The 27514-nt window shown below is 34.1% G+C and overlaps 3 protein-coding genes and 1 pseudogene across 3 annotated transcripts; 3 read left to right on the forward strand and 1 right to left on the reverse strand.

The window, feature by feature from the left end:
- Positions 1 to 8670: 8670 nt before the first annotated feature.
- Positions 8671 to 10034, forward strand: LOC137828530 (strigolactones hydrolase CXE15). Its single transcript, XM_068635151.1, has 2 exons — positions 8671 to 9459; positions 9531 to 10034. Exons 1-2 carry the CDS (start codon positions 8789 to 8791, stop codon positions 9841 to 9843), a joined length of 984 nt encoding a protein of 327 aa, XP_068491252.1. The 5' UTR covers positions 8671 to 8788; the 3' UTR covers positions 9844 to 10034.
- Positions 10035 to 12290: 2256 nt separating this feature from the next.
- On the forward strand, positions 12291 to 13659 carry LOC137829095 (strigolactones hydrolase CXE15). Its single transcript, XM_068635891.2, has 2 exons — positions 12291 to 13067; positions 13156 to 13659. Exons 1-2 carry the CDS (start codon positions 12397 to 12399, stop codon positions 13466 to 13468), a joined length of 984 nt encoding a protein of 327 aa, XP_068491992.1. The 5' UTR covers positions 12291 to 12396; the 3' UTR covers positions 13469 to 13659.
- Positions 13660 to 18448: 4789 nt separating this feature from the next.
- On the forward strand, positions 18449 to 19174 carry LOC137834082 (uncharacterized). The gene is made up of 3 exons (XM_068642150.1): positions 18449 to 18583; positions 18669 to 18798; positions 18894 to 19174. Exons 1-3 carry the CDS (start codon positions 18449 to 18451, stop codon positions 19172 to 19174), a joined length of 546 nt encoding a protein of 181 aa, XP_068498251.1.
- A 1027-nt stretch (positions 19175 to 20201) lies between these two features.
- On the reverse strand, positions 20202 to 22118 carry LOC137834089 (protein MAINTENANCE OF MERISTEMS-like; annotated as a pseudogene).
- Positions 22119 to 27514: the final 5396 nt, after the last annotated feature.

Raw genomic sequence — 27514 nt, forward strand, 5'->3', positions numbered from 1 at the left:
TTGTTGAAAGTTTGGCCACCAAAATTTAGGGACCAAATTAGCGACCAATTTTTGATGGAAAATCGATGGCTACATCGATCGCCAAAGTAAAAGGTGGTAGCGACCACCATTTTCGATCGCTAATGGGTTGGAATAATTAATTAAAAAAATTGTGGTGGTTAATTTAGTAATTAAATTGAATACCTATAACGACGAAATTGATTTTGGTGGCTAAATATTATTTTTTAATTACAGTGATTGATTCTATTTCGGTCGCTAAACAACGACTTTGTAGATTTAGACACCAAATTAGTTTTAGTGACTATTTTTATATGTATTATTAATACCTATTTAAAATGGTAGTTTGACCTGTTTATAAAGAAATTCAAACCTGCTTATAAATAATCAAAATTCAATCAAGCTAAATAGGAATGAACTCCATTACATAATTTAAGAAAGAGTTGTATACAAATTCAAACTAAATCATATTACACAACGAAAATTAGTGTAAACAAGTTAAAATAGTCAAATCTATTATATAATTCAACATACAACTAATCTTTTTTCGCACTATCATCTCTAATGTGGTCTCTTTTATGATGTCCACTAGTAGTAGGATCTGAAGGGCCTAACATGAGATTATTTATTTGAATGTATAGAACCTTCAGGTTTTTCTCACACGAGACAAATGTAACCTAGGAATTTGAATGAGTATTTCGAAGAACACAATAATTAACTAAACACATCACCAACTTAGAAATCGAGATAAAATCACAATGCCCTAGATTGTAGAGCTCGAACAACTTAATAATTCTCCACTGATGAACAACTTGAACGGTTCAGGCTCTAAGATTAAAGTGCTAACAAGGTTTATGCTTATTAATTAATATGAAATATTACTATTGATATTCATATTAATATTATTTTTATCTTTTTTTTAAAATTTTGTTAATGTTTTTTAATTTTTATATTTTATTTTAATATATGCATAATTAAATAAAAATGTAAATGTTGGCTAATTTGGTGACAGAAAATCGATGGCTAAAAAATAAACATATTTAATGGCTAATTCAGTAGCAGAAATAAGCAATTACATTTAGCGATCGAACAGAAATCTGTCAGTAACAAAAATAAACATATTTGGTCGCTCATTTGGTGATATAAGTAAGCAATTACATTTAGTGACTGAATAAAAATCGATAGCTAAAAATTAAACATATTCAGTTGCTAATTCGATCGCGGATATTTTTTTTCCAATTTATTCAATACAACCACCACTTTAGCGATCAACGGTTTTTGTTACTTTCATGTCCAGTCCTAATTCGGTCGCACAACTAAGTAGCATCATTAACGTTTCATTCGGTCGCTATTACGATCACAAATTTGACATTGAGAGTGTTTAGTGGCAACTTTGGTTCCAAATTGCAATCACTCGTTTTTGGTTGCTAAATTTGGTGACTAAATTTCTTTTTTTTTAGTGGAAACGTACGTAGTTTAACTATGAATGACATACTCCTTCATTACACATGAGTGCACATGTGTGCCTCGGGGGAGCAATTTCTCGCAACTAGTTCACGAAGATGTTTTCATGTTATGGTGTCTGAAAAGTAATGTAATTATTAATTGGCCTCATTATATCATACAACACGTGATACAATTTCACGACAATGATATGTCTTCCGTATGGCTATTTAATAACACACCTCATGTTGTAGTATGAAATGAACTTGATGGGAGAGTCATCAATCACGTTAGGGTGGAATAACTTCTTGGAGAAAAAACCATGAAGAAAATGAATATCTTTAAGGTTAATGGTGTGTGGCAACTTGGTAGGCCTGACAACGAACATGAACAAGAAGACAAAGACATTTTATTGCCACAAGAACATGTTGTAGGTGGTCATCCTCAACCTGAAATCCTCCATGATTCGGCGATGTTAACACAAATTTGGGGGAATTCAAAATATACAGAGAAAGTATGTCAAGCATGGGGTTAGATATCAACACTATCAACAGACACTTGAGCCAAATCAAAGATAGACTTCATCAACTTGAAGGCAATGAAGAACATTGATTGTATTATTTTATTATTATTATTATTATTTATCTTGAACTTATTTTGATTTTCAGTTAAATTTAATGTGTTATTGGACATTATTATGTTTGCAATTTTTAAAAAAAATTCCCATGACATTAACATGTCTCTCCATTTGGTGGGAAGTGACTATGTTAGGAATTTCACAACAAACAATGTAAATAAAATTTCATTGATTTATGTTATAACGGTTGATCAAGGATGATCTTGAAGCTTTGATGTCTCCAAATCCATGGTGATTTATGGAAGGCTGAAGTTGTTGCTTGTGTGTGTGGGATCTGGGTAGATTTATATGTAATCCACTCTTTGTTTGAATCTAAAACTGTTTGGAATCAAAACCTTTTTGAAAAAGATTGTTTTATAAAGAAGTGGAAAAACAACCAGTTGTTTTATCGTTTCAATCGGTTGTAGTGGTTTTTGAAAAGGGTTTGAAGCTGTTTGACTTGGTTAACTTTGCTCTCAAACCAATTCAATCAGTTGTTTCGAAAATTCAACCGATTTATTTTTGAAAATCCATAACAAAATTTCTGTTAAGTTTGCAAATCAACTTTTAATGTTTTCTAACTGAATAGGCTCATGTTTTAAATGTTTTTAACAAACCTTTGGAGTATTTAAAAGGTTGTTATACGCTCCTATAGATTTTGGAACAATTTTTAGACATTTTGAAAGTGTGAAAACAAATTTGAGTTTTCAAGTTTTGCATTCAAGCTTTTTGATTTTCTCAAGGAAGTGGAATATGATTGTTGTAATATTTTGATTTGATCTTCATCAGGTGTAATCCTTTCTTAATCTTTTGTATTTCTGAATATTATTGTGTAAGTGCAGAATCAGAGGATGTTCTGATTTCTGTGGTGTTGTGTGTCAAAGGAAGTGTGTGGCTTGAGGTGTTCAAGGTCACTTCTTTGATGGTGTGTTTGTAATATGAAAAATTATCCATGATAATAAAAGGCACAAAAAACAGAAACAAACAATTAAGGAAACTTGTTAGCAGAATAAAGCAAAATGTAGCTTGTTGGAAAAGGCCAAAAGAATGTACTCAAACCACTCCAAGAAAAGTGTTCTTTCCTTAACCAAGCCTCTCTTGTGAATTGGATGAGCTTCAAATGAAAAATGTCAAAGCAAACCACACTCACTTAAGAACAAGTCACCACAAAACTTAGAGGAAACAAGAAGACAATCAAGAAAAGATATAAGCAAGAAAAGCTAAACCAAAAACAGAATGCAATATATGACAAAACTGGAAAAGAATATGAATTAAAAGACAAGCAAGAAAAATAAGGTACACAATGAAAGGATAGCAGACAAAGGAGTCCTAAAGAATAGTACTAGAATAGATGAAGAAAACAAAAACAATGGTACTGGAATTTTTTTTGTTAAAACTGTGCGTGACTTAAAATATTTAACTGTAACTATAGAAAGCGAACTGGAATGTGAAATTTTAACCATTGGAAATTCAAGATGTTATCTAAAAATTGGTACTGGAATCACGCAAAAACAGCAAGGCAATGAATTATGATAAATTTTGTAAAATCACTGCTAGATTACCGTATTTTTTTTGGCAGAATTACACACTATTCATATTTCATTTATCATTTTTTTTGTATATTGAATTTTGATGTACTTATTTTTTTCACTCTTTTGTAACACTTCAAACTACTTAAATCCAGAATTTCAGAATTTTCCAGTAAGCACAAAAATTTTGATAAACCAAACAGTCAGCACGTTTTTATGAAAACAGAGGAACCTATACTGGAATGAAAAAACAGAATTAAAGAAACTACAAAGACACAATAGAAAGGATGTATAAGAACTTGTATAGATCTAATACACAAGCATGAACTCAAAACTAAAAGAAAATGCACCAAAGGATAAAAAAAAACCAAAATATGTACTAAAAAAAACAATCAACCAAAGATAGCAAGAAAAGTACTACAAGGAATTGATGACATTATAGGAAAAAACATGACTAGACAAAACAAGTAGGGATTCAAAAATTAAAATGACATAAGCACAATGAATTAACAACAATTAAAACAGCAAGAAATACTCAAAAAACACAAAAAGCAGAATCACTAACCACAAAAACAGAATCAAAGTGTCCAGCAACTCAAAAAAAAATTGTGCACACAACCATAGCTCTAGATACCACATGATATGAGCTGGATAGACACTTAACAAGAAACAACACTTTAAGTAGGCTTAAGGTCATCTCAATGGAGGATAATGCCATCCAAGAGAGAAGCCAAACTCATTGAACAATGAGTGTCATGTCCTTATCACAAACACTTGGAGGAATTGAAAGGAAAGCAAGAACAAATCAAGAACACAAATAGAAACACAAATGCTACATGTAATATATCAAACTGGACAGAATTGAATATAGAACAAGTTGCACCGATTGAAAACACCAAATGAATAAGATGAACCGAACAGAATCTTAAGACAGCACATAGAACACAAAATAATCGGTGAAAAAGATGAAGAACACTTGAAGAACTCTAGATTACGAATGAAAACAACAAGGAGATGAAAGAAATGGACCTTAGATGGTTGAAGAACCGGCTGGAATGGATTAGGAAATGATCACGCCACTTGGTGATGGAGTCCCAAGATGAGTGAAGGAAGCCGCCACTTGAAGCTCTCCAAAAGCTCACAAGATGAGACTATGCTAAGGAGATCAAAATCTCACAAAAGGCTCTCTCAAAATGAGTAGAGTTTCTCTATATGAATTATCCAAATCTGCATTTACAAGAGCCCAACCTCTCTATTTATAATAGAAGAGGGCTGAAATGAAACACAAATGAAACTCAAAGTTCCCTCCAAATTCAAATGCAAATTGGTGCCACCTAGTCATGAAGTAAGTGCGACTCCTTTCCTATTTTCAGCACCTCCTAAAATGCGTCTACACCCCCTAACTATTCACACTCTTTATTTAATATTCATACCTCCTACAACTATACAAAAGTAATTCAAATGATGCTCTTTTATTTAATGTTTGTCCTTGCCCCTCATGGTTTGGACTTGGGCTTTCTTGGGCCTCATCTTTTGCAAAGACTAATAAGAAGAACTTTAAATGCTTTGGCCCTTGTCCATTTCTTCTATTGATAACATCTTTTTGATTCTCATCACTTAGTAGATACCCAGTGGTTTTTGGGGGACTGGATGTAGCTTTTGGGATAGGAGTGAACCAATATAAGCTGCTTGTGTGATTTTCTCTTGCCTTGAACTCATTTAAATTATGATTTTAAGTTGTTTTTAATACTGCTGATAAAAACAAACGGTTGAATCGCAAAAACAACCGATTGATTTTCTATTAATCAACTTAAACAGTTTTGTTTGATTGCTTTCTGGATTTCTGTATCTACGATTCTGCATTGAAGTTCATTATACCTTTAAAGTTTGAGAAAATCTTTCATAAACAATTCACCCCCCTCTTGTTTAAGGCCATATATTCTAACAATTGGCATCAAGAGCTTGGTTCTTGAAAAATATTCAAGTTTGATCCTAAAAATCTTTTTTCTATGGCTGAAAAATTACCTTTCGGGGAGGGTGCTTCTAGAAACAGACCACCCCTGTTTTGTGGTTTGAATTATCAATTCTGGAAGGTACGAATGAAAATCTTTGTTGAATCTCTTGATAGAGGAATATGGGATGCAATTGAAAATGACATTTTTATTCCCAAGCTTGAAAAAGACGGTGTTTTTATTGAAAAACCTTTGTACCAATGGACTGATGCAGAAAATAAAAGAAGAAAGTTTGATTGTATTGCAAAAAATATTATCATCTCTGCCTTAAATTCTGATGAGTTTTTCAGGGTCTCGCAATGTGGATCTGCTAAAGAGACGTGAGATACTCTTGAAGTAACTCATGAGGGAACCAACGATGTTAAAAGGGCGAAGAAACATACTCTAATCCAAGAGTATGAAAAGTTCAAAATGCTTAAAGGAGAATCGATTGCGGATGTGCAAAAACGGTTCACTCACATTGTCAATCACCTCACGAGTCTTGGAAAGGTCTTTGACAAAGAAGAGTTGAATATCAAGATTCTCAAATGTCTTGATAGGTCTTGACAACCTAAAGTCACGGCTATCTCAGAATCAAAGGACTTGGCATCTTTGACTACAGCCTCCTTGTTTGGAAAGCTTAGGGAGCATGAGTTGGAGATGAATAGACTCAATATTCAAGAGAGTGAAGATAAGCATGAAAGAAACATTGCTTTAAAAGCTGCCAAGCACAAGAATAATCAAGTTTTAAGTGATGAGAGTGAGAGAGAAACTCTTAGTTTGTTGTCCAAAAAGTTCAGCAAATTCTTGAAAAAGAACCGCAACAAAGACTCCAACCAAGAGAGGTATGGCAACAAAAAATCTAGTGATTTTAATGCTAACAAATATACTTGTTATGGTTGTGGAGAACAGGGGCACATAAAGGCAGAATGTCCAAATAAAGAGAACATGAAGTGTGTGTAAAGTGACCTCAGTGGAGGACACCAAGGTCAAGTTTTGTAATCTTAGTGTCAATGTAGTTAGTGACAGATACACTAATTGGTGACCTAGATAGGAATAAATGGTGACATGCTACCAAGTTTATACACACTGAAGTAATTTTAGAAAATTTGAGTTTTATGTTGTTCTTGGGTGGGGTGGTGCATGAGGTGTGTTTAAAGTGACCTTAGTGGAAGACATTGAGGAAAAGTTATCTAATATTAGTATCAATATAGTTACACAGTAAGTGGTGACTTGTGTAGGAATAAGTAGTGACTTGCTATCAACTTTCTACACACTGAACAAATTCTCGACATTTTGAGCTTGTTGTTGTTGTTCAGTGGGGTGGTACATGAGGACACTAAGATGAATTTCTCTAATGTCATTGTTATCGGTGTACAATTTGGACAATTTTATTAGTTAGTGAATTTGTGTTACCAATGTTACATTGTTCAAAATGTTTAAAGTAATCAATTTCATTTTTCATGTGATAAATAAATTTCACACGTGATAAACAAATTCAGTTCACCTTATTTATCATCCTCCATGACCATTGTGAAAAAACTTAGGTCACGACATCCTAAACCATTTTTGTGAATGACCAACACAATAACCTCAACCATACTTTAGTCTAATTGGCTAGTACTTCAATAAATGAAATCATTCATACCGATCACAATCTACATTTACATTTAAGCATACAAAAAATCATTTTGAATAAAATTATAACAATATTGTCAAGAAAGTCCAATTCAAAAATATGCTTTATGATAAATATTTATTTTATTTAACAACATATTTAACTTGGCTAAATTAAGATGGTAAGAATATAAAAATATATAGATAACACTTACTAAGTTGGAAGAATATTATTGTAATTATTACTAATAGTAATAATTTTAACATTATTATTAATAATAATATTAAAAATAGTATTAATATTAATATTAATAATAATAATAATAATATTTTTATTATAATTATTGCTAATTTTAATATTATTATTATAATTACTACTACTATTATAATTATAATTATTATTATTTTTATTATTAATTTTAATAATAATAATTAATAAGAAATTAAAACAAAGCACAAACTAAACTTAATATAGAAGAAAATCAAATCTGTAAAAAATAAAATTTATAATTATTGAGAAAAGCTAAAAAAATTAAAAAAAGACAAATATTTTTAAAATAAAACCTGCAAAGCAAAGAATTAGAAAAACTTTAAAAAAAAGGTGAAGTTTTAAAATATTAATATTTTTTGGTTGTATACGGGCGCACTTATTATGTGGTTGTGGAAATATCAAGACCCTATTAACTAATACAAAAATTCCGTGTAATATTATATTTATATAAATTTATTAATAATATGATTTCTAATATATAATATTACACAAATTTATTAATAATATGATTTCTAATATTTATATTTATGATAATTTTTAATCATGTCACTCAAAGAAACATTTATAAAAAATAAAATTTATAATATTTTGATTGAATAAATATTTAAAATTAAGAGTATTTAAAAAGTCTCACGTCTCTAAATGTTGGGTTTTATTAAAAAATTACCTAGAAATCTTCCATTCTACAACCTACTTTCTCAAGCACTAATGAAAATAAATAAATAATAAACGTGTTTGCAGGAAAATTGGCAGAAAATTTCTATAAAAATTTTTGGCAAAACAATTGATAACAATTTCTTGAAAATTATTATTTATAGAAAAAATTATGAAGGTTTTTTTTTTTAAGTAATTGCACAAGATATATGTTTTTCTAGTAGTGATCATTTTACCTATTGTTGACCTTTGATGTATTAAGTTATTTCTCTTGATGAGTCTTGTAATTTTGTGGAGGTTTTAATTAATTAAATTCTTATAATGAATCGGTGTCACTAAAATGTAAACTATCGTTAAAAAGCTAGTATGGGTGCAGCACTGTATTATTCAACAGAAGAATAATATCATTGCATGGCATGATGGTGCCATCGAGATAAAGGCACAAGTAAAGACTCAAGTGCCGCACAAGAAAACAAAAAATGACACACTTCCCACAATGTCATGTTTGTCTTGCATGGCAAAACAAATAAGCAAGAATAAGAAAACGTCATCACTTCTCAATTCCTTCACGGGTAATGCATTCTTCCATTCATCTTTTCAATCTCTTTTTCTCTCTTTATATCAAATTTTCCCAAACAAAATAAAACATTGTGTAACAGATAAAAAAAACATGTCTGCAACATTGGATTCCGAAGCCACCGTAGTAGAAGAATGTCGTGGTGTTCTTCACGTTTATAGCGACGGTTCCATAGTACGCTCTTCGCGCTCGAGTTTCAGCGTCCCTGTAAACGACGACGGCACCGTTTTGTGGAAAGATGTCGTTTTTAACTCTGCCCATGATCTTCAGCTTCGGCTCTACAAGCCAGCCGGCTCAGCCGGCTCCAAGCTTCCGATTTTTTTCTACTTTCACGGTGGCGGATTTTGCATCGGCTCACGCACTTGGCCTAATTGTCAAAACTATTGTTTTCAGCTTGCTTCCCAGCTTCGAGTTATAGTGGTAGCTCCAGATTATCGGCTGGCTCCTGAGAACCGGCTCCCTGATGCAATTGAGGACGGCTTCACGGCTGTTAAGTGGCTTCAGGCTCAAGCCGTGAGTAATGAGCCGGACCCATGGTTGAGCCACGTGGCTGATTTTAGTCGGGTTTTCATCTCCGGTGACTCGGCTGGAGGGAACATAGCTCACCATTTGGCAGCTGGGCTCGGGTTCGGCTCGCCAAAGCTGGCTCCGGTTCGGGTCAGAGGTTATGTTCTATTGGCCCCTTTCTTTGGTGGAACTGTCCGAACCAAGTCAGAAGCTGAAGGACCAAAAGATGCTTTTCTCAATTTAGAACTTATTGATAGGTAGGTAAATTTGATTATTTATATCTGCATAATGTGTTTTGTTTTGTTATGTGGTGTTAATGATTGAACAGGTTTTGGAGGCTTTCTATTCCAATTGGGAAAACTACTGATGACCCTATTGTGAATCCATTTGGGCCAAAGAGTGAGAGTCTTGAAGGCATAAATCTAGACCCAATTCTAGTGGTGGCTGGAGGAAGTGATTTGCTTAAAGATAGGGCAGAGGATTATGCAAGGAGGCTTAAGGAGTGGGGTAAAGATATAGAGTATTTGGAATTTGAAGGACAACAACATGGTTTCTTCACTATTGATCCCAACTCAGAACCCTCAAACAAGTTGATGTTCATCATCAAACATTTCATAGAGAAGCATTTGGGGACTGTTTGAAGACCTTCGTACTCTACTGCAACATTCTAGTTTATTGTGGTTACCTTTTTATTTTCATTTTAACTCCAACTGGGTTGACAAAGATAAAATTCTAAGGATCAACCATGCATTGCCCAAAAGTTGTGCTAAATTGCTATTGTAATAAAACTTTCTCCTTCTAAGTTAATGTGTATGTTTCTGCCAGTGGTAAACATTTGCTCAAGCTGTCATCTTACAAACAGAAGCAGATTAAAAGTAAAGTAAACTTGTTTAAATTGAATGAAAAACATATTGACAACACATAATCTTTCTCTTTCTATTCTCATATTTCAGAGTCTAAATTTTTAAAAGAAGGTAAACCGTAAATGATAATTATATGTTATGACAGTAAGTAAATTTAGTCACGTTATTTATTAATCATAGAGACAATCTTTTATACGTTTAGAGATCAAGTCTACATTGTCTCTCACATAAAGCATAATTAACTGTTCAATAAGCATATTATTAGTAAACTTAAGTATGTTTAACTAGTTATAACATTAGCCGTTTTTAGAAAAATAATTAATTATAGCTCACAAAGCATTGTTGGAATATTCTATTTGTGTGTTGTAACACTTCGAAAATACATCTAACTATTTAAATACATATTCTACATATTTCTATACAAACTTAAAGTTTTTCAAAATATTTCTATTACAAGATTATGACTTATAGAAATACAAATATTTATATATTCATAGCTCAAAATAAAACTCTGAAACCTTTAAGGTTCTTCTGCACCTGTATGGTCATGGTCATCTGCTCGTGTACATAGTACCGTCATCGCAGTTCAAATACAACACGAAAAAACAAGGGTAAGCTAATGAAAAAAAATTCATATCTTATCTAATTTTTGCAAAAAGAACCAATCAAACAAATAATTTATAAACATTTCTTTAAATGTTGTCATATAAAATTTCAGTATCAATTTCATCATTCATATAGACCACACATGGATCTATTTTCAATCACAATCATTGGATTTCATTTCAATCTCACTTCATCTTCCGGAAGACTCATTAAGTATGTCCCTACTAGAGACTAACACCTGATCCAAAGATTACCAGCGAATCCAATAGAAAGGATCAGGATAAGTTCAAACATCCAATACTGAGTGTCTACAGTGGGACCCAGTGTGTATGAACTCCCTCTCAGCTTCTCACCACCTGATATCTTAGTCTACATGACTTAGATTATCAGTGAAGTTAGAGGATTTCCGTTAAACATAGGTTTTTCATACTTAATGTACCATCAAATAACAACTCATACATTATCCCAAATGTATGACATCAATTTCATACAATTTACATCATTCGTATATAATACATATCATTCAATCACATAACATTTAAAAATTCATATCATTCCAAAACTTTTCCCAACATCAAAAATAATATTTAACTCTCAACCTATCAAAATATAATATTTATAAAGTTTAAATAATATATAAACAACACACAATATATAAACAAATAACATCCTTGCAAGAGAAATTGAATATTGGGACCACGTTCCTCCATATGCAGATCTTCTAGCCTAGGGTACTATTGAGAGTTAAAGTTAGTTTCCCTTACCTCAATTGCTTCCTTTCCAAGCAACTTCTAGAATTTTATTCCTCACGGTCTGGATAAGCTTCAAGATTTACGGGCCTAATGCAAGTTATCCAAATAGAACAAAAATTCAGTATATAGTAGAATAAGTTGAGAGGATTAAACTTCTCAACTAACCACACCAAAATTGATGACTAAATCCTAAGGAAAAATAGAGAACAAAGGAACTTTAGAGCAAAAATGAACTTACTCTGTTTAAAAATCTGATCAGGTAGAAATGTTCCTTAACTCGCCAGCTACAACTTGTCTGATCAGATTATAAAATAAATGAATATTTATAGAGAGAAAATTAGAAGAGAGAAAGAGAAGAGAATATGAAAAAAGAGAGAGAAAGAAAGAGACAAGTGGTGGAGGGGGTAGTAGGTTCTCTGCTTTTTTTTTTTTTTAACGCTGTAACATTTGTCATCTAAAATTAATTACCCTCATAAAGTAATTCTTATTACGACTCATATTATCATTATAAAAAAAAACCTTTGATTGACATAACATTGCCATCTCTTGCTATTCCATATAATAAGGAGAAAAAAATAATTTACATTAACTAAAAGAGTTAGTAGCATTTAATTCTGCTAGTTTTATTTTAAAAAAAGAAATTTATTTAGATTATAATTCTGTAAGACTTGATATAAAAAATAAAATAGTTATTAAAATATAAGCTCAATTAAATAAATTAGTTAGAAATGATTTCAATATCAGTGTACCACTTTAATGAGTGAAATGTGATAACCATCTAGAAAATGGAAAAAAAAGTAGACAGCCGCACAAAACAACCTATAGAAGCCATCCACGTTTACATTCCCTGTCTTGCATACCTAACACGTCCTTTTGTGAAGCAAGCACAACACAATTTCTTCACCACTCTCGCCATAGTCACTCATTTTCTCTGTATTATCGCAAAACAAAACATTGTAAGCAAAAATAAAACATGTCTACAACGTCGGATTCAAAAGCCACCGTGGTGGAAGAGTGTCGTGGCGTTCTTCACGTTTACACCGACGGTTCCATAGTACGCTCTTCGCGGCCAAGTTTTAACGTCCCTGTAAACGACGACGGCATCGTTTTGTGGAAAGACGTAGTTTTTGACCCTACCCATAATCTTCAGCTTCGGCTCTACAAGCCAGCGCACTCAGCCGGTTCCAAGCTTCCCGTCTTTTACTTCTTCCACGGCGGCGGCTTCTGCATAGGCTCCCGCACTTGGCCTAACTGGCAAAACTACTGTTTCCAGCTTACTTCCCAGCTTCCAGCTGTAGTCGTCGCGCCGGAATATCGGCTCGCTCCCGAGAACCGCCTCCCCGCTGCCATTGAGGACGGGTTCACGGCGGTTAAGTGGCTTCAGGCTCAAGCTGTGAGTAATGAGCCGGACCCATGGTTAAGCCACGTGGCTGATTTCAGCCGCTTGTTCATTTCGGGTGACTCGGCTGGAGGGAACATGGCTCACCATTTGGCGGCTGGGCTTGGATTGGCGTCACCCGAGCTTGCGCCGGTTCGGGTCAGGGGTTATCTTCTATTGGGACCTTTCTTTTGTGGTACTATGCGAACCAAATCAGAAGCTGAAGGACCAAAAGATGCTTTTCTGAATTTGGAACTTATAGATAGGTTGGTATAATAAATTTGATACGGTGTTTTTGTGTTTTGTTAATTTGTTGATGGTGAAAGGTGTAAGTGTTTGTTCCCTGTTGAACAGGTATTGGAGGCTTTGTTTACCTGTTGGGGAAACTACTGATCACCCTCTTGTGAATCCATTTGGAGCACATAGCAAGAGCCTTGAAGGAACTAAACTAGACCCAATTCTAGTGGTGGCTGCTGGAAGTGATTTGCTTAAAGACAGAACGGAGGATTATGCAAAGAGGCTTAAGGAGTGGGGTAAAGATGTAGAGTATGTAGAGTTTGAAGGACAGCAACATGGATTCTTCACTAATGATCCCAACTCAGAAGCATCAACCAAATTGATGCAGGTCGTCAAGCAGTTCGTGGAGAAGCATATGGGCCAAGATTGAAGAAGAGCTTCAAACACTATTACAAACTTTGGGTTTATTATTGTAACTTTTACTCTTGCATTTCAACATTCTAGGTTTTTGCTACCAGTGATTACAGAGCAATTGATAACATTCTAAGGATCAAGGTGTGCATTACCAAAGTTATATATGTTAAAACTGCAACTATAATAAAACTTTTCCCCTTCAAAATATATGCTGCAAATTCTCTTAGCCTGCTTCAAAGCCAACATTCTAAACATCTTACATTATTCATAATCATCACGTCAAAATTATGCAGAAATTTCAAAACCTGTTTAATGTGCTAAGCGCATTTTCTGTTTTTTATAGTTTTCGTTTTCTATGCTCTCTCTCTGTATATATATACAACACATGGCTATTGGGTCTCTTTTGTAAGATATAATTTTCCTTTTTAACAAAACCTTTTCTCTTCATTTTCTTTTTCTGTTTTTCCTATGTTTCTTGTTCTTTTCTTCTATTAAGTAATCAATTCTTTGATTGAATGAAGAAATTCTACATGAGTTGCTACCAAGCCAAACACATCTAGAATTATTTAGTTTTCTTAAAGATGGTATTAGAACTCTTCTTTTCAAGTGTTTTCCGCCTTGCCCCTTTGTAGTGTTTTTTTTTTCTTTTGCCCCTTCTTGTTTCTTTTCTTTGAAGAAATTTCACATTCTTTTTCTCTACTATCTTTATCTTCATTATAGTGAAAACCTTATCATTTTTTTTCTCATGTTATTGACTCTAAATATTATCACTATTGCAATAGATATATTGTTGCCTTGAGTGTCAAAAATAAAATTTTTATCGATGAAACGGTCGTAAAACTAGATGAAAAAGATCTCTCCTAACAAGCATAGAGAATACACAATAACATGGTGGTCTTTTGGCTAGTGCATGTAGTGTCTCCTCCTATACGACAAAGCATCTTGTAGAAGGACAAAGCTGAAGAAGTTTGGAATGATCTTAAAAGCAGATTTTTTCAGGGAGATCTCTTGAGGATTTCTGAATTGCAGATGGAGACTTCTTCCTTGAAATATGGAGATCTTATTATGACTAAATTTTTTCATGAAGCTAAGTTAATCTCTAAACTACACTATTGAATTTTTCTAAAAATATATATAAATTCGGTCATGAACCCACTCCCATTGACAAAATAACATTATCATATCTGCAACAAACATCAAATTATAATAAGATGGATTTATCCAGCCTAATCCAGTTTTTCTTTGGGGTAAGAAGTGTGCTAGGATAAGATTAATAACAAGATAGAATTACCATGTTATATTGACAACACATGTCATATTACAATAAGATATCAAAGTTCTATAATAGTATATCTTGCCCAACAGATGGATCTTAAATGGACTGAATAAAAAGGAGTTCTTGATTATTCTATGTTCTTCAACCCTATTTTTTGTGAAGCTTATCTCCATGTTCTTTTTGTGGTAATTTTTTTTTACTGCAACTATCTCTTTCATATCAATACCTAACTAGATTTGGTTATGTTTATGAACAATAAGCTTTAATGCTTGCTAGTTCACGTTGTTAACTCCATTTTTTTCAAATTCCATATACCTAGGTTTCACATGGTTTCTTAGCCCATTTATTAATGCTAGTTTTTGTATTATTTTGTTATTGTTGTCGACCTTTGATGGCTAATATGTATTTGTTTATAGGAGAAATGTATGCTCCTAAAGATATACTAGTTAACTTTCCAGTGATAATATATCGATGTTTTCGACCTAATATGCGAACTTTAGGTTAGATATTTCTGTATTTATATAAATTTAGTGTTGATTGTAGAGCATTCCTACAATTTTCTTAAATACTAAAAAAAAAAATCTAAAGGAAAAATTCATAAGAGATGAAAGATTATGCTTGTAAGATAACCTCCTAAAATCTTTCCAACCGCTTCAGGTCACATCCTAATAACACTCAAGATTGGTTTAGGAAGATTTAGAGTGTTAGATATGTTGAACCAAGTGATGTTCAAGCTTTGAAGAATCCAAATCCTTTGAAGGATGTTGAAGCCTCTGCTGTGCTTGATGTTGTTGTGCTGGTTTAAGCCTTGTTTTAGGGTAGTTTATATGTTGTAATCCACCCTGTGATTAAATCTAAAGCATTAGCATTCTCAATCTTTGTGAAAACAAAATGATTTCAAACTAAGTAAAAACAACCGATTGTTTTGTCGAAACAACCAATTGTTTGTACTTAGGTATTTTGAGAAAAAGTTTGAAAACTGTTTTGAATGGTTAAACTGTTAAGTACTAAAACAACCGATTGATTTGAGGAAACAACCGATTGTTTGTTTTGGGACCATAACAGAAAAACTGTTTTCTTTGACTGAGCTTTAAATGATTTAACTGCTTACGCTCCAGTCATTAAATGTTTTGACCAATCTTTTAATGCAATTTAAGAGTTTGTTAAGATTTGATAACAAACTACATCTTTGAATATATTCAGAAAAAACAGATTTAAGAATTAAGAATCTTTGACAAAGTTTTTCTAAGAGAGTTTTTCAAAGTGCCGAGATTGCTAAGAGTTTGTGATTGATCAAAGTGCTGGAATAGGATTCTGCTTGTATTGATTTCAGACTATCTTTTGTAACAAGTGTAATCCTTGTACTCTGTTGAACAATTTTGTTTCTGTGTTTACTGAGATTGGTTGTGTGTTCTTGAGGTGTTCAAGATCAGCAATCTTAGTGTTGGCCAAGGAGAGTGTGTTTCTTGAGGTGTTCAAGGTCATTCTCTTGGTTGTTGTGTAAGTGATCAAGTGGTGATTGCTTAGTGGATATCCTCAGGGTTTCTGAGAAGACTGGATGTAGCTCTGGTTTGGAGTGAACCAGTATAAACAACTGTGTACAATCTCTCTATCTCTAACTCTTTAAATTCAGTTTATTTGTTGTTTGCTGGTATAAACAACTGATTGTTTCTACGAAACAACCGATTGTTTTTCTGGTTCTATAGCTTTTGCTTGCTGTTTTGGCTAACTGAATTACTGAATCAATTGGTTCCTGAGATAAATTCATTCTAGTTTTGAAAAGTTTGCGAAAACCCTCTTTAAACAATTCACCATCCCCTCTAGTTTAAAGCCATCTTTTCTAACAAGATATAGTCTCAAAAATGAATCCTCAAGTCTACACCAACCCATTATATGGTTAGGTCATACCTTAAATCATTCTGTCATGGGACGAAGGGTTAGGACGGTATACATCTCGCTAGCCTTGAGATGAATAAGGTGTGAAAAAGATGAAATGGCCTTTTGAAAGATTCCTAAACACAAGAGTTGTGTGTGTTTTGTTAATCATTTCACTTTCCACGTGTCTTATTATTACTAGTTTGTCCTTTAAACAGTTACAACCTCTAAACAATTTTGGTTTATTTCAAACGAAAACCGCTTATTTTCTCTTGCCCTTTGCTTCCTCCTCCTTAGGTAAGCCTAGCGTACTTACTTCTTCTGAATTGTTTCATTTGCTAATTTGAACTATTGATTGTTCATCATTATGAGCTCTCTGCATTCCTTATTCCTTATTCTTAGCATCTACATTATAATGGAGTCTTTGAGTTTGGTTTTCACCTTGCGTTTCATTGGTTGGGTTTTTAGGTTTTGTACTTTCATCGCGTTTCTAAGTTTAGCATTATTGTGTGTCTGATTTTAGTGTCTCTTTAAACAAAACATTTATTTATTACCTCCAATGGCAACTTATGATTCTTCTTACCCTTAGACCAAGATGGATTGTTGAGAGAAACTTCATGTTACACAAACTTGAAAATATAAAAACCTTTCGCAACCACCAAGCCATTAGTAAAACCATGGAGAAAGACGTAATTCTCCAAGCTTGTGAGATAGATGAACCGATCTAGAAGAAAGAATTTGATGACTGTGAGGATAAATTTTATTTCTTTTATAATAGTATATTCATAAATCTCGGTCTTAGGCTGCCCCTAGACTTGTTTGAGAATGGAGTATTAACAATAATGATTGTCGCTCATGCCTAGTTTCACATGAATAATTGGGCTTTCCCTTGGGCCTTTCACATCTTGTGTACCCACTTCAGCACAATGTTGAACTCTAATATTATTATTATTTTTTTACTTTTTTGAGTTTTAAACCTCCTCATGTCAATTGTGGGCCTCTTAAATAGTATTAGCGATCGTGGTCTCCTCTCTTTGTTTCAATCTTCCTATAATTGTTTGTTGAGTGCTTCTTCCTGCACCTCCATCCCTTCTTCAGCCACCCCCATACACTTTTAAAATTCCAAAATTGTCCTTCAGTAAAAAAAGATAAAAATAGAAAATTTGTTTTACCTTTCTTCGCATAGTGAAAACAAAGGTGTTTGGTCCTGGGTGTTTGGTGCTTGGTGCTTGCCGGTGGTGATAGTTGTGCTTGTGGTGGTAACCGTGGTGGTGGTGTTGTTGCTGTGGTGGGTGGTCTTCACAGCTCGTATTCTCCGTTCGTAGGTAAGTCTTCGTGCTTTAAACACTTATTCTCCGGATTGGGTTAATCCGCTAGATCACCGGATTGTATAATCTGTGCAATGAACTTCATGTTATCCACCCCTATAATCCGGAATGTTTTTACAATCCGTAAGACAACATTAAAGTGTTCCGGATTAGTTAAACCGGGGGTAAACCGAATCCGGAACAAACATACTCACTTTTCCGGATTGTGTAATCCGGTACAAAATGAACTATGGATTACGTAATCCGGAAGTCATTTTAGAACTTTAAATATGACTTATGGATTATGTAATCCGGAATGCATTTTGCTGTTTTAATTTGACTTATGGATTAAACAATCCAAGTCACTTTGAAGTTGTGAAATGCATTACGGATTATCTAATCTGGAAGGTACTATTTTACTTATGGATTACACTATCCGGAAGGGTAATTGAATGTTGTTTTTATTTTGCATACTTGTGTGAATTTATGAAAATTAGAATAAAATAGAAATTTATGTTTTATGAATGAAGGTGTAAGTATGGACATGGAGGTTGGATTGATTACAAAAAGATCGGATGAAGTAGAAATGATATATATGGAAGAATTAATGAATTTTGTGCATCAAAATGAATTAGTTGAAGAGGATTATGGTACTCATTTTACAATAGATGAGGTGAATAAAATTTCATTCTATTTATGTTTATTGCTTTATAATTTGAAGAAGTGTTTTGTAATATTGTTGGGATAACTTTGTGTAGGTTTTTCCTTCGCGAGAAGACTTACTTGAATGGGTTCGTAGGGTTGCTTATAGACTTGGTTTTGTTATTGTCATTATTAGGTCTGACATAGCAAATGGGAAGCAAGGGAGAAAAACATATGTCTTGTTAGGTTGTGAACGGGGGGTAGTTATAGAAAGTATAAGGATGGTTTGGAGGTTACTGTAACTGGTACTCTAAAATGTCAATGTCCCTTTAAATTGCAAGGTAAACCTATTGGAAAGGGTCAAGGTTGGGTACTTAAGGTAATATGTGGTACTCATAATCATGATTTGTATGATACATTAGTTGGTCATCCATATGCGAACAGATTAAAAGCGAATGAACATTCCATGCTTGCTGATATGACTAAAAGCATGGTTAAACCGAGTAGCATACTACGTACTTTGAAGGAGAATAATGAGGATAATATGACAACAATAAAGCAAGTATACAATGCAAGATACTCATACAAGAGATCAGTTAGAGGACCACGAACTGAATTATAACAGTTAATGATGTTGTTAGACCGTGACAACTATCTTCACTGGAGTACGTGTCATGAGTCTTCCAATATTGTTAGTGATATTTTTTGGACTCATCCTGATGCTGTGAAACTTTTGAATGCATTTAACATTGTATTCTTGATGGATACGACTTACAAAACAAACAAGTATCGACTGCCTTTGCTTGAGATTGTTGGTGTGACTTGTACAGGTTTGTCATTTTCTGTTGGTTTTGCATTCTTATCTAGCGAGAAGGAAAAGAACTTCATATGGGCACTACAAAAATTTAGAGGGTCACTTTTGACATCGCATGTGGGGCCTGAAGTCATTGTTTGTGATAGAGATCTTGCTTTGATGAATGCCATCAATATTGTGTTTCCTAAAGCAAAAAACCTTCTTTGTCGGTTTCATATCAATAAGAATGTTAAAGCAAAGTGTAAAATGTTGGTTGATTCTGTCGAGGCTTGGGAAGTTGTGATGGATTCATGGAGGACTATCATTGATTGTACAGATATTGCTCAATTTGATGAGTTTGTTAAAAGTTTTGACACTATTTGTTCACCGTGGCCATTACTTGTTGAATATGTGAAGAACACATGGATTATTCCGCACAAAGAAAAATTTGTAAAGTGTCGGACAAATTCATTAATGCATTTGGGAAATACAACATCAAACAGGTATATCAATACCGCTGACATTTTATGGTGTACACATTGTTACCCAGAGGCAAGGTTATGGTCATCATATTACGTTGGTAGGATGCAATCTTTTACCCAATTAATTAGTATTAGTCCGACATATGTGAACCTTGGAGACGATTGATGTATACATAATTTATAATGTGGGGTTCTTATTCATAATTTATTACTTAACTTCTGATTCATAATTTATTACTTCATTTCCGATTCATAATGAATTCGTGTTTATGTAAGATAAAAATAAAATAGCAAACACTACAACATAAATTAATTAAACCATATTGTACACATACAAAGTTATTATTATTACAATCATGTAATAAAACAAAATATCAACGACGTCCACGAACATTACGTAATCGTCTAGTGTACACCGCCTCGTCATCTGTCACGCTTCGGGCTAAATGCAGTGTTGCCTCTGTACTCTCATATGCGTCAGTGCCTTCAGTGACCTGACGACAATCTATCATGCGTTGGAGAATACTAACAATGCGCCTAAATATACCCTGCACCAACTTCAAAATAAATTAAACTTCTCAAATATATTGTTTAATCACATAACAATAAAAAAAAACTTACCGAATGTGCACGCTCATCTTGAGACGAGAGACCTGCCTGCTCAGCATTTGGACTACAAAGGCGACGACGTGGTACAACACTGGGTCGATCTCCAAGCTCACCTCTGCGAATGTATGGGTGTGACACCGTCCTGAACCAAGACATGTACTCAGGAACACATGCAGATGGACTAGAAGCAGCTGTCAAACCTGTCACCAAGTGGTGATCAAATTGCAACCACCTTTGATCAATGATATGTGCACCAGGACTCTCAGTCGGCATCGGTGATGGTGGAATGCTCTGCTCATAGCCAAATTGGTGCAACACACGCTCAGGCATATGTCTCTGTGATAAGTTGCCCAATCGTAGGTGACTCGAGAATAAATAAATGGTCTCAAATAGCCTGTTCAATCTGTGGTCCTCATATGGAGTCCAGATGACGTCATCGTGTGTGAGCCCATCCAACTGCACCCGCACATCACCAACTGCACAAATCTGATGGGCAACAATGTATCGTGCTGCCCGCGGATGTACCTCGTCATATGAGGGATTAATATCCCTTCTTCCCATGCCCGAGAAGTGCTCATAAATCCATGCCTGCGTAATTCCATCATATTAATTATAAAATATTTAATACAAAAAATTATGGAATGTAACATGTGATTGCTAATTATTTGTATGGTTTCATACCTGAACAAGTGTCACATAACTGCCCAACTGCTTTGTGTTAAAGTAGGAGGCATCCTTCAACTGCTCATATAGATGTGTAAGTGTTGTTGCTCCCCATGCGTATCCACCGCACATACGAAGATTGTTGAATAACAACAAGTACGAAACAGATACATATGTGGCACTTTTATCTGCAAAAATAGTGCATCCAACCACATGCAACAAGTAAGCTCTAGCAGCACACTCCCAAGCCTCTTGAGCGCAACATTCTGCATATATATCTCGAAGCCAACTCAATCGTACGTGGACGCCTCGACACTACCTCATCTCAGCCTTCCCACGAGCCTCCTCCACCCCTAATAACTCAGTTAAAATAGTTGCAGCTCCGTTGTACTCTAAGGGCACATACGTAGGGAATTGACCCAAAATGGGGAGGTGTAAAAGAGATGACACATCATCAAGTGTGATGGTCATCTCACCTATGGGAAGGTGGAAGGAGTTTGTCTCAGCATGCCACCTTTCAACAAAGGCTGAAATCAACCCCCTGCCCCCCACCTCATAGCTTATATTGCACAGACTAAATAATCCAGAATTTTGTATAAGAACTTCAATCTCAGCATGAGGCATCCCAAATTTACGTAATTTCCTACCGTGGGATACCAATTTAAGTTTTCCCCGATCCTAATACAAAATTTGTATATATTTAATATAATTAAATCAATTTAAACAATAATTAACAAAAACAATTTAATTGAAGGTTTTTTCGTTCTTACCTCACCATCCCAAAGCTTAACAGCAACATGGTCAGCAAAATTTACCAACAAAGACATATCAGAAGGTCCTCTAGGAAACCCTTCTCCCTGGTCCATTTGCCTATCATCATGTAATTCTTGTTGATTGTCATTATCAATATTAACATCACCAATTCTTTCCTCCACAACACCTCGATCTCTTCTACGGACGGATGTCGTTGGTCTTGTTCGATCATGACCTTGAGATCCACCACCTCTTGTTTTAGCCATATTTTTCATAGGTGAACCATGGCACATAATCTAAAAAAAAGTTCTTCAACTGGAAACAAAATAAACTAAACAAGATTGCATAAGTGAAACTCCAAAAAAAAGTCACTTCCGGATTAGCTAATCTGAAATCCTAAAATTAATACTACCGGATTATCTAATCCGAAACCAACTTAACCAACAATTAAAAAACACATACCGGATTATATAACTAATTAAACACTACCGGATTATCTAATCCGAAAACCTATGTAATCCGGAACTATTCAAAAAGACTATCGGATTATTTAATCCGAAAACCTATGTAATCTGGAACTATTCAAAAAGACTACCGGATTATTTAATCTGAAACCTATGTAATCCGGAACTATTCAAAAAGATTACCAGATTTGGAACTATTGAAAAAGACTACTGGATTATTAAATACGGAACCTAACTACACACTACCGGATTTAAAAATCTTTGTGATGCGGAACAAAGACAATGCATGCTTTAAAACAATTCCTTTACAAAAAAATCTGGAACTAACCTTTTCTGTGTTGGATGAAGAGGCTCAATGCTTCAACAATGATTTGGAGTTACAATGGAAGTGAATGGTGGCAAGGATGGGGACTGTTGGGCGAGGATGGGGGCTGCTGGTCATTTGAAGAAAAGGAGGTGAATGAGAGGGGTGGGTGCCGCTGCGCCTTCTGCTGCTGCTGGTGAAACGAAGCAAAGAGATAAAACAAAGTGGGTTGGGGTAAAATTAGGTTTAGTTTTAAATTTTTAATATTATTTTACTGAGGGGCATAATAGTAAAATCAAGTTTACTATGGGGGTGGCTGAAGAAGGGATGGAGGTGCAGGAAGAAGCACTCTTGTTTGTTTCATAGGTCATTTCTTAAAAGTCTGAGCTTCAACCCAGAACCCAATGTTATTTGAGGGTTTTCTATTATATTGGACCCATAACCCTCGTATTCAGAGTGTTATGTGAATGGAAGAGATGGAACCACCTGAGCACGAATGTTGTGAAAAGTTTGAAAAAATTTAAATCGTTTTTATACAGAAAAATTGTTGAATCTTATGTATCAATTTGTAGACCTAAAAGTTTACATTGATATATGTTTTCATTTTTTTAGTTGATTTACATTTTCATTCCCAATCTAACCTTGTCTTTTTTTGTTTAGATAAAAAAAATTACAATCTCTCATAAAGAAATGGCTTGACAATACAAATGAAGAATATGTAAGATAAAGAGGCAGGTCTCGTGCAAGAAAGGGCAAGCAAAATGGTCATTGTTATGTTGAGGTCAACCCCACCGACCCCAACTTTATAGGAAACACCAAAGGGAAAAGGATAAAGAGTTGACCCCAACTAGAATTGTCCACTCTACCTTCAATGATTATGGCCCCAAGGTAGAAATACTTATTGCTGAAAATTGGAATCCCCAGGGGCTTGTTGGAGGAGAGGGAAATTTTTGGGATCCAAAATTCAACCATTCGACGCATAACCGAGCTCACAATTTTCTCGACAAAGGCATCACTCTCTTTGAGAAGTAGAGCTGACTATTTATGAAAGAGCTTAAGGTCTCCTAACAAAGAATTCCCAATGATTTCTTGGACCTAGAAGAAGGTCCAGGAGCCTAAAAAATGAATAAAAGAATAAGGCACTTATTTGATGCTAAAAAAGAAACTAAAGGCTTAAAAGCATATGTGGCTGACTGACTTGGAAAAATCTTATGAGCTGAGGAAAGAAGAAGCCTAGGCCAAAAAGAGAGTCCTTTTAATCCAAAAGAAGGAAAATATATCTCTATAGCCTTATGAAAAATCTTATGAGCTGAAGTAATTCACTCGAAAGGAAAAAGATTGAAAAGCCACCGAGGAAGCCCTTAAAGAGGATATTGCTACCCAACATAGATTTTTTTGCCATGGATCCCTACAAGATTATCATGGAGGGACAACTAGTAGAAGAAGAATAATTTTTCCAAGTGTATTTCCTTTTTCAATTGTGAACTTTGTTATATTTTACAAAAACCTAGTTATTTATAATTTGAATTAATTTTTTTTTCCTTTTTAATGTTGAGTTAAAATGTTGAGATTCAAATGCCCTCGAGAGATGAAACTTAAATGCTAACTTGAATGTGTTACCTATATCATTTTTTTTAGTTTACGTTGACTAGTATGTTTCAATTACTAATCCCAAATACTAACTCAACTATCTTATCGAGAGATCAGATCTTTGTAGTTTACACTAAATATTACACTTCAATTCATAAAAACTAACTCATCTTATTGAGAGATAGATTCTTTGTAATTTTCATATTATGCTTCAATTCATAAATACTAACTCATCTTATCTTAACTAGTGAGAGGTAGAAGGTGTGGGTTTCTGTTCTCCACCTTTTCACTAATGTTGTGATCGAGTTGTGATTGGTGGCGATATTCATAAAACTTAACAACTATCTAAATCCAACACGGTGAATTAAATTTTTCAGTCAATCGTGAAACCTGAGAATCAAAATTTCATGTTGTTTAGGTCATAGTAGTCTTTCGTTGTCCTCCCATAAAGTCTTTGTCTCATGTTTATGTTGGGGTCGTAAAAGGGATATATCGAACGATAGTCATTGATTATAAGCCATTGTTATCCTAACATATACACAAATAATTACAAAGAATGGAAGCCAAGTAAAAAAATTTAAATAGTCATGTACATTTTTGAAATATTAAAGACAAACACTTATTGAGTCTAGACTATTTCTTACACTCTCTACAAACTTTAAAACAACACAAGCCAGTGATGGATGAAAGGCGGTGATGGTTGAAAGAACTCAAAGAATAGGAAAAACACACAAGACACAATAGTTGTGATGGCTAGAGTAGAAAAGGTGTGATAGTAACCTTATTATATGTTCGCGAAAGAGGCAAGGTGAGTTGAATTCCTCTACCTAACACTTTGTGGTCATGTTCAATTCACACCCAATGAATGTCCTTCACTCACTATTTTCCTTCATGCGTAAAGGGCTTTATTTCATGACAAGTCCTTGCTTGGAATATTTGTCCAAGCTTCCTTAGAGGCTAGTAATTAAAACTGTCAAGGCTTCCTTGAAGGCTAGTAATTAAAGCCACCAGCTGAGTGCACCAATGCATGCCTAAGGGTGAATAATCTCTTTAGATATGGACTTGTGGGAATCATAAATGAAGATCAACATAGGGGTAACAACACATGCAACACTTATTCCTTGTGAAATTGTTCTAGGCCTAGATGACTTCAAGCCAACTGAAGTCATGCCTACACATAACACTTCAGCTTTGTTAAATTCATGTGTAAAGGTCACGAGTTTGCCTATATCACATGGATCTTGACTTCGTGCAACTTAGTATTGAATTTAAGGATAAATATGAACATGTTATTGGTGAATCCAGCATGAATTGGGATTTTGTAATTGAAGTTTTGTTTTCAAATAATATAATATTTATCATTTTTGTTAAACAATTGAAATTGTTATTAAAAATATGATGTATATGACAATGTTAAAATGGTAGTTGAATTGAAATTTTCTTGTTCAATTAAAATTGTTAGTAATTAAATTCATATATACATACTATATATATGATATATATATATATATATATGAATGACAATATTAAAGGTGGTAGTTGAATTCATTTGTTGCAGAAAGTGTTTGACCATGCAATTCAAAACACAAGCAAGTTTGGATACTTGAATTGAAAGCACATCTTTGTAACAATAAACTATGCTTATGTACTTCATAGTATAGGAAAACTTCAATCAATCTTGGTTGTCATAATTTAAATGTTTTTTATATTTGGAACTATATTATATATGTGGATGTAGCAAGGCCATTCAAAATACTATTTGATCAAGGAGTTTACAAGCACCATGAACCAAACATTTCTCATACCTTACCTTTGTGAACCACAACCTACCTTGTTTTCATATTAAAGAGCTAAATATTTTGTGCTACTTTGTAAATTTTATTATGTTATATTGTATTACTATGCTAGATTATTATTTTATTTTCTATATGGCAGATGGATGCATGGTAAATTACTTCTATTATGGTCAATTCTCTGAAGGAAAATCCATCAATCCCAGTAAATAGATTCGTCGTGGTTAACTGTCACGTACAAAAAAACATGGATTTCAAAATAAAAAAATTTTGCCATGGAATTCGACTGGATGAATCAGATAATCATCTTCCAATATGGTTGCAAGTTATATAAGAGTTTTTCGAGCATAGTTGTGCAGTATGTAACTGATAAGTGTCATAATTCAATAATATTTCATGTAAAAAAATAGGCATTTATGGACTTTAATTGTTAATAGAGTTATAATTCAACCTCTAATCTAGGAATTTGAACTTTTTTATATATTTTTTGGATTATAAGATGAATAAGAATGATTTGTTCCCAAATTTATGCTAATTTCCATGAGCATTGGAAACTCCCCAATCAAGATCGCTCCAGAGGAACTCGCCCAAGACTCGCTCAAGGCTCGCTTAAGCAAGTTCACTCCAATGAAGTTGGGCTTTTTTCCCTTGAAACTCACTTAAGCAAGTAATATTTCGCTTGAGTGATATGTCACTTAACCCTAGCCCAATTAGGTTAAATAAAAGGTATAAGGCAAAATCCTAGACACCATTGGAAGGATAATCAAAGATAGAAAACCCTAGAGAAAGGGGCCTTCAAGGAGAAACACGTTGAATCTTCTTTTCTTGCTTTCCATGCTTGTAATATCCAATATGAGTGGCTAAGTGATGATGGCAGAAGGCCCAACTCAGGACCAACCACTAGATCAATGGCAAGGACGATTCAAGAAGATTGGGATTGTGTTATTGATGGCGGAGACACCCTTCTATATATGTTCAAAAATTTCATAACCTAGTGTAATTTCTCTAGAGTAGAATTTATTTTCTTGCTAAAAATAGAGTAGGAAATTTAGTTATAATTTTTTTTATTTTGAATTAGGATTGAAATTAGGCATCTAAAAACCAACCTAGATTAAATTAGGATTTCATTAAGACTCCTAATTAACCTATGTCGGTCATTTAGACCTAAATTAGTCACATGAAGCACACCTAGGTAAAGCTTGCAATGTGACTTCATTTAGGGACCACTTTCAAACCATTTCCATTTGAATTTTCCCTTTCTTTCTTGTAAGCCTTGGTCGGACCTCGAACCTTTAAAGGGGTATCTTGGCAAATGAATTAGTAAGTTCAATTTTGAGTGTTATGTTGCCAAGTTGTTAGCTCTTACACTCCCTTGTCTAAACCTCTCTAGGATAGACACCTTTGGTCTTCTTCTTCACCTTTCCAAGTGATATGGCCCAACCAATCACTCTCACTACTCTTCATGCACCTTCAAGGAACCCATAGCTCCATTGGAGTCATCCTTATTCCAT

The sequence above is a fragment of the Phaseolus vulgaris genome, chromosome 11 (assembly GCF_051622355.1).
Source record: "Phaseolus vulgaris cultivar YP4 chromosome 11, ASM5162235v1, whole genome shotgun sequence".
NCBI lineage: Eukaryota > Viridiplantae > Streptophyta > Magnoliopsida > Fabales > Fabaceae > Phaseolus > Phaseolus vulgaris.

Excerpts from the sequence above, each read along its gene's own strand:
- LOC137828530 (XM_068635151.1), top strand. The coding sequence starts at position 8,789 with ATGTCTGCAACATTGGATTCCGAAGCCACCGTAGTAGAAGAATGTCGT. Across the intron at positions 9,460-9,530 it reads AATTTAGAACTTATTGATAG|GTTTTGGAGGCTTTCTATTC; the intron begins GTAGGTAAATTT and ends ATGATTGAACAG.
- LOC137829095 (XM_068635891.2), top strand. The coding sequence starts at position 12,397 with ATGTCTACAACGTCGGATTCAAAAGCCACCGTGGTGGAAGAGTGTCGT. Across the intron at positions 13,068-13,155 it reads AATTTGGAACTTATAGATAG|GTATTGGAGGCTTTGTTTAC; the intron begins GTTGGTATAATA and ends CCTGTTGAACAG.
- LOC137834082 (XM_068642150.1), top strand. The coding sequence starts at position 18,449 with ATGGACATGGAGGTTGGATTGATTACAAAAAGATCGGATGAAGTAGAA. Across the intron at positions 18,584-18,668 it reads CTCATTTTACAATAGATGAG|GTTTTTCCTTCGCGAGAAGA; the intron begins GTGAATAAAATT and ends AACTTTGTGTAG. Across the intron at positions 18,799-18,893 it reads AAAAACATATGTCTTGTTAG|GTAAACCTATTGGAAAGGGT; the intron begins GTTGTGAACGGG and ends TTAAATTGCAAG.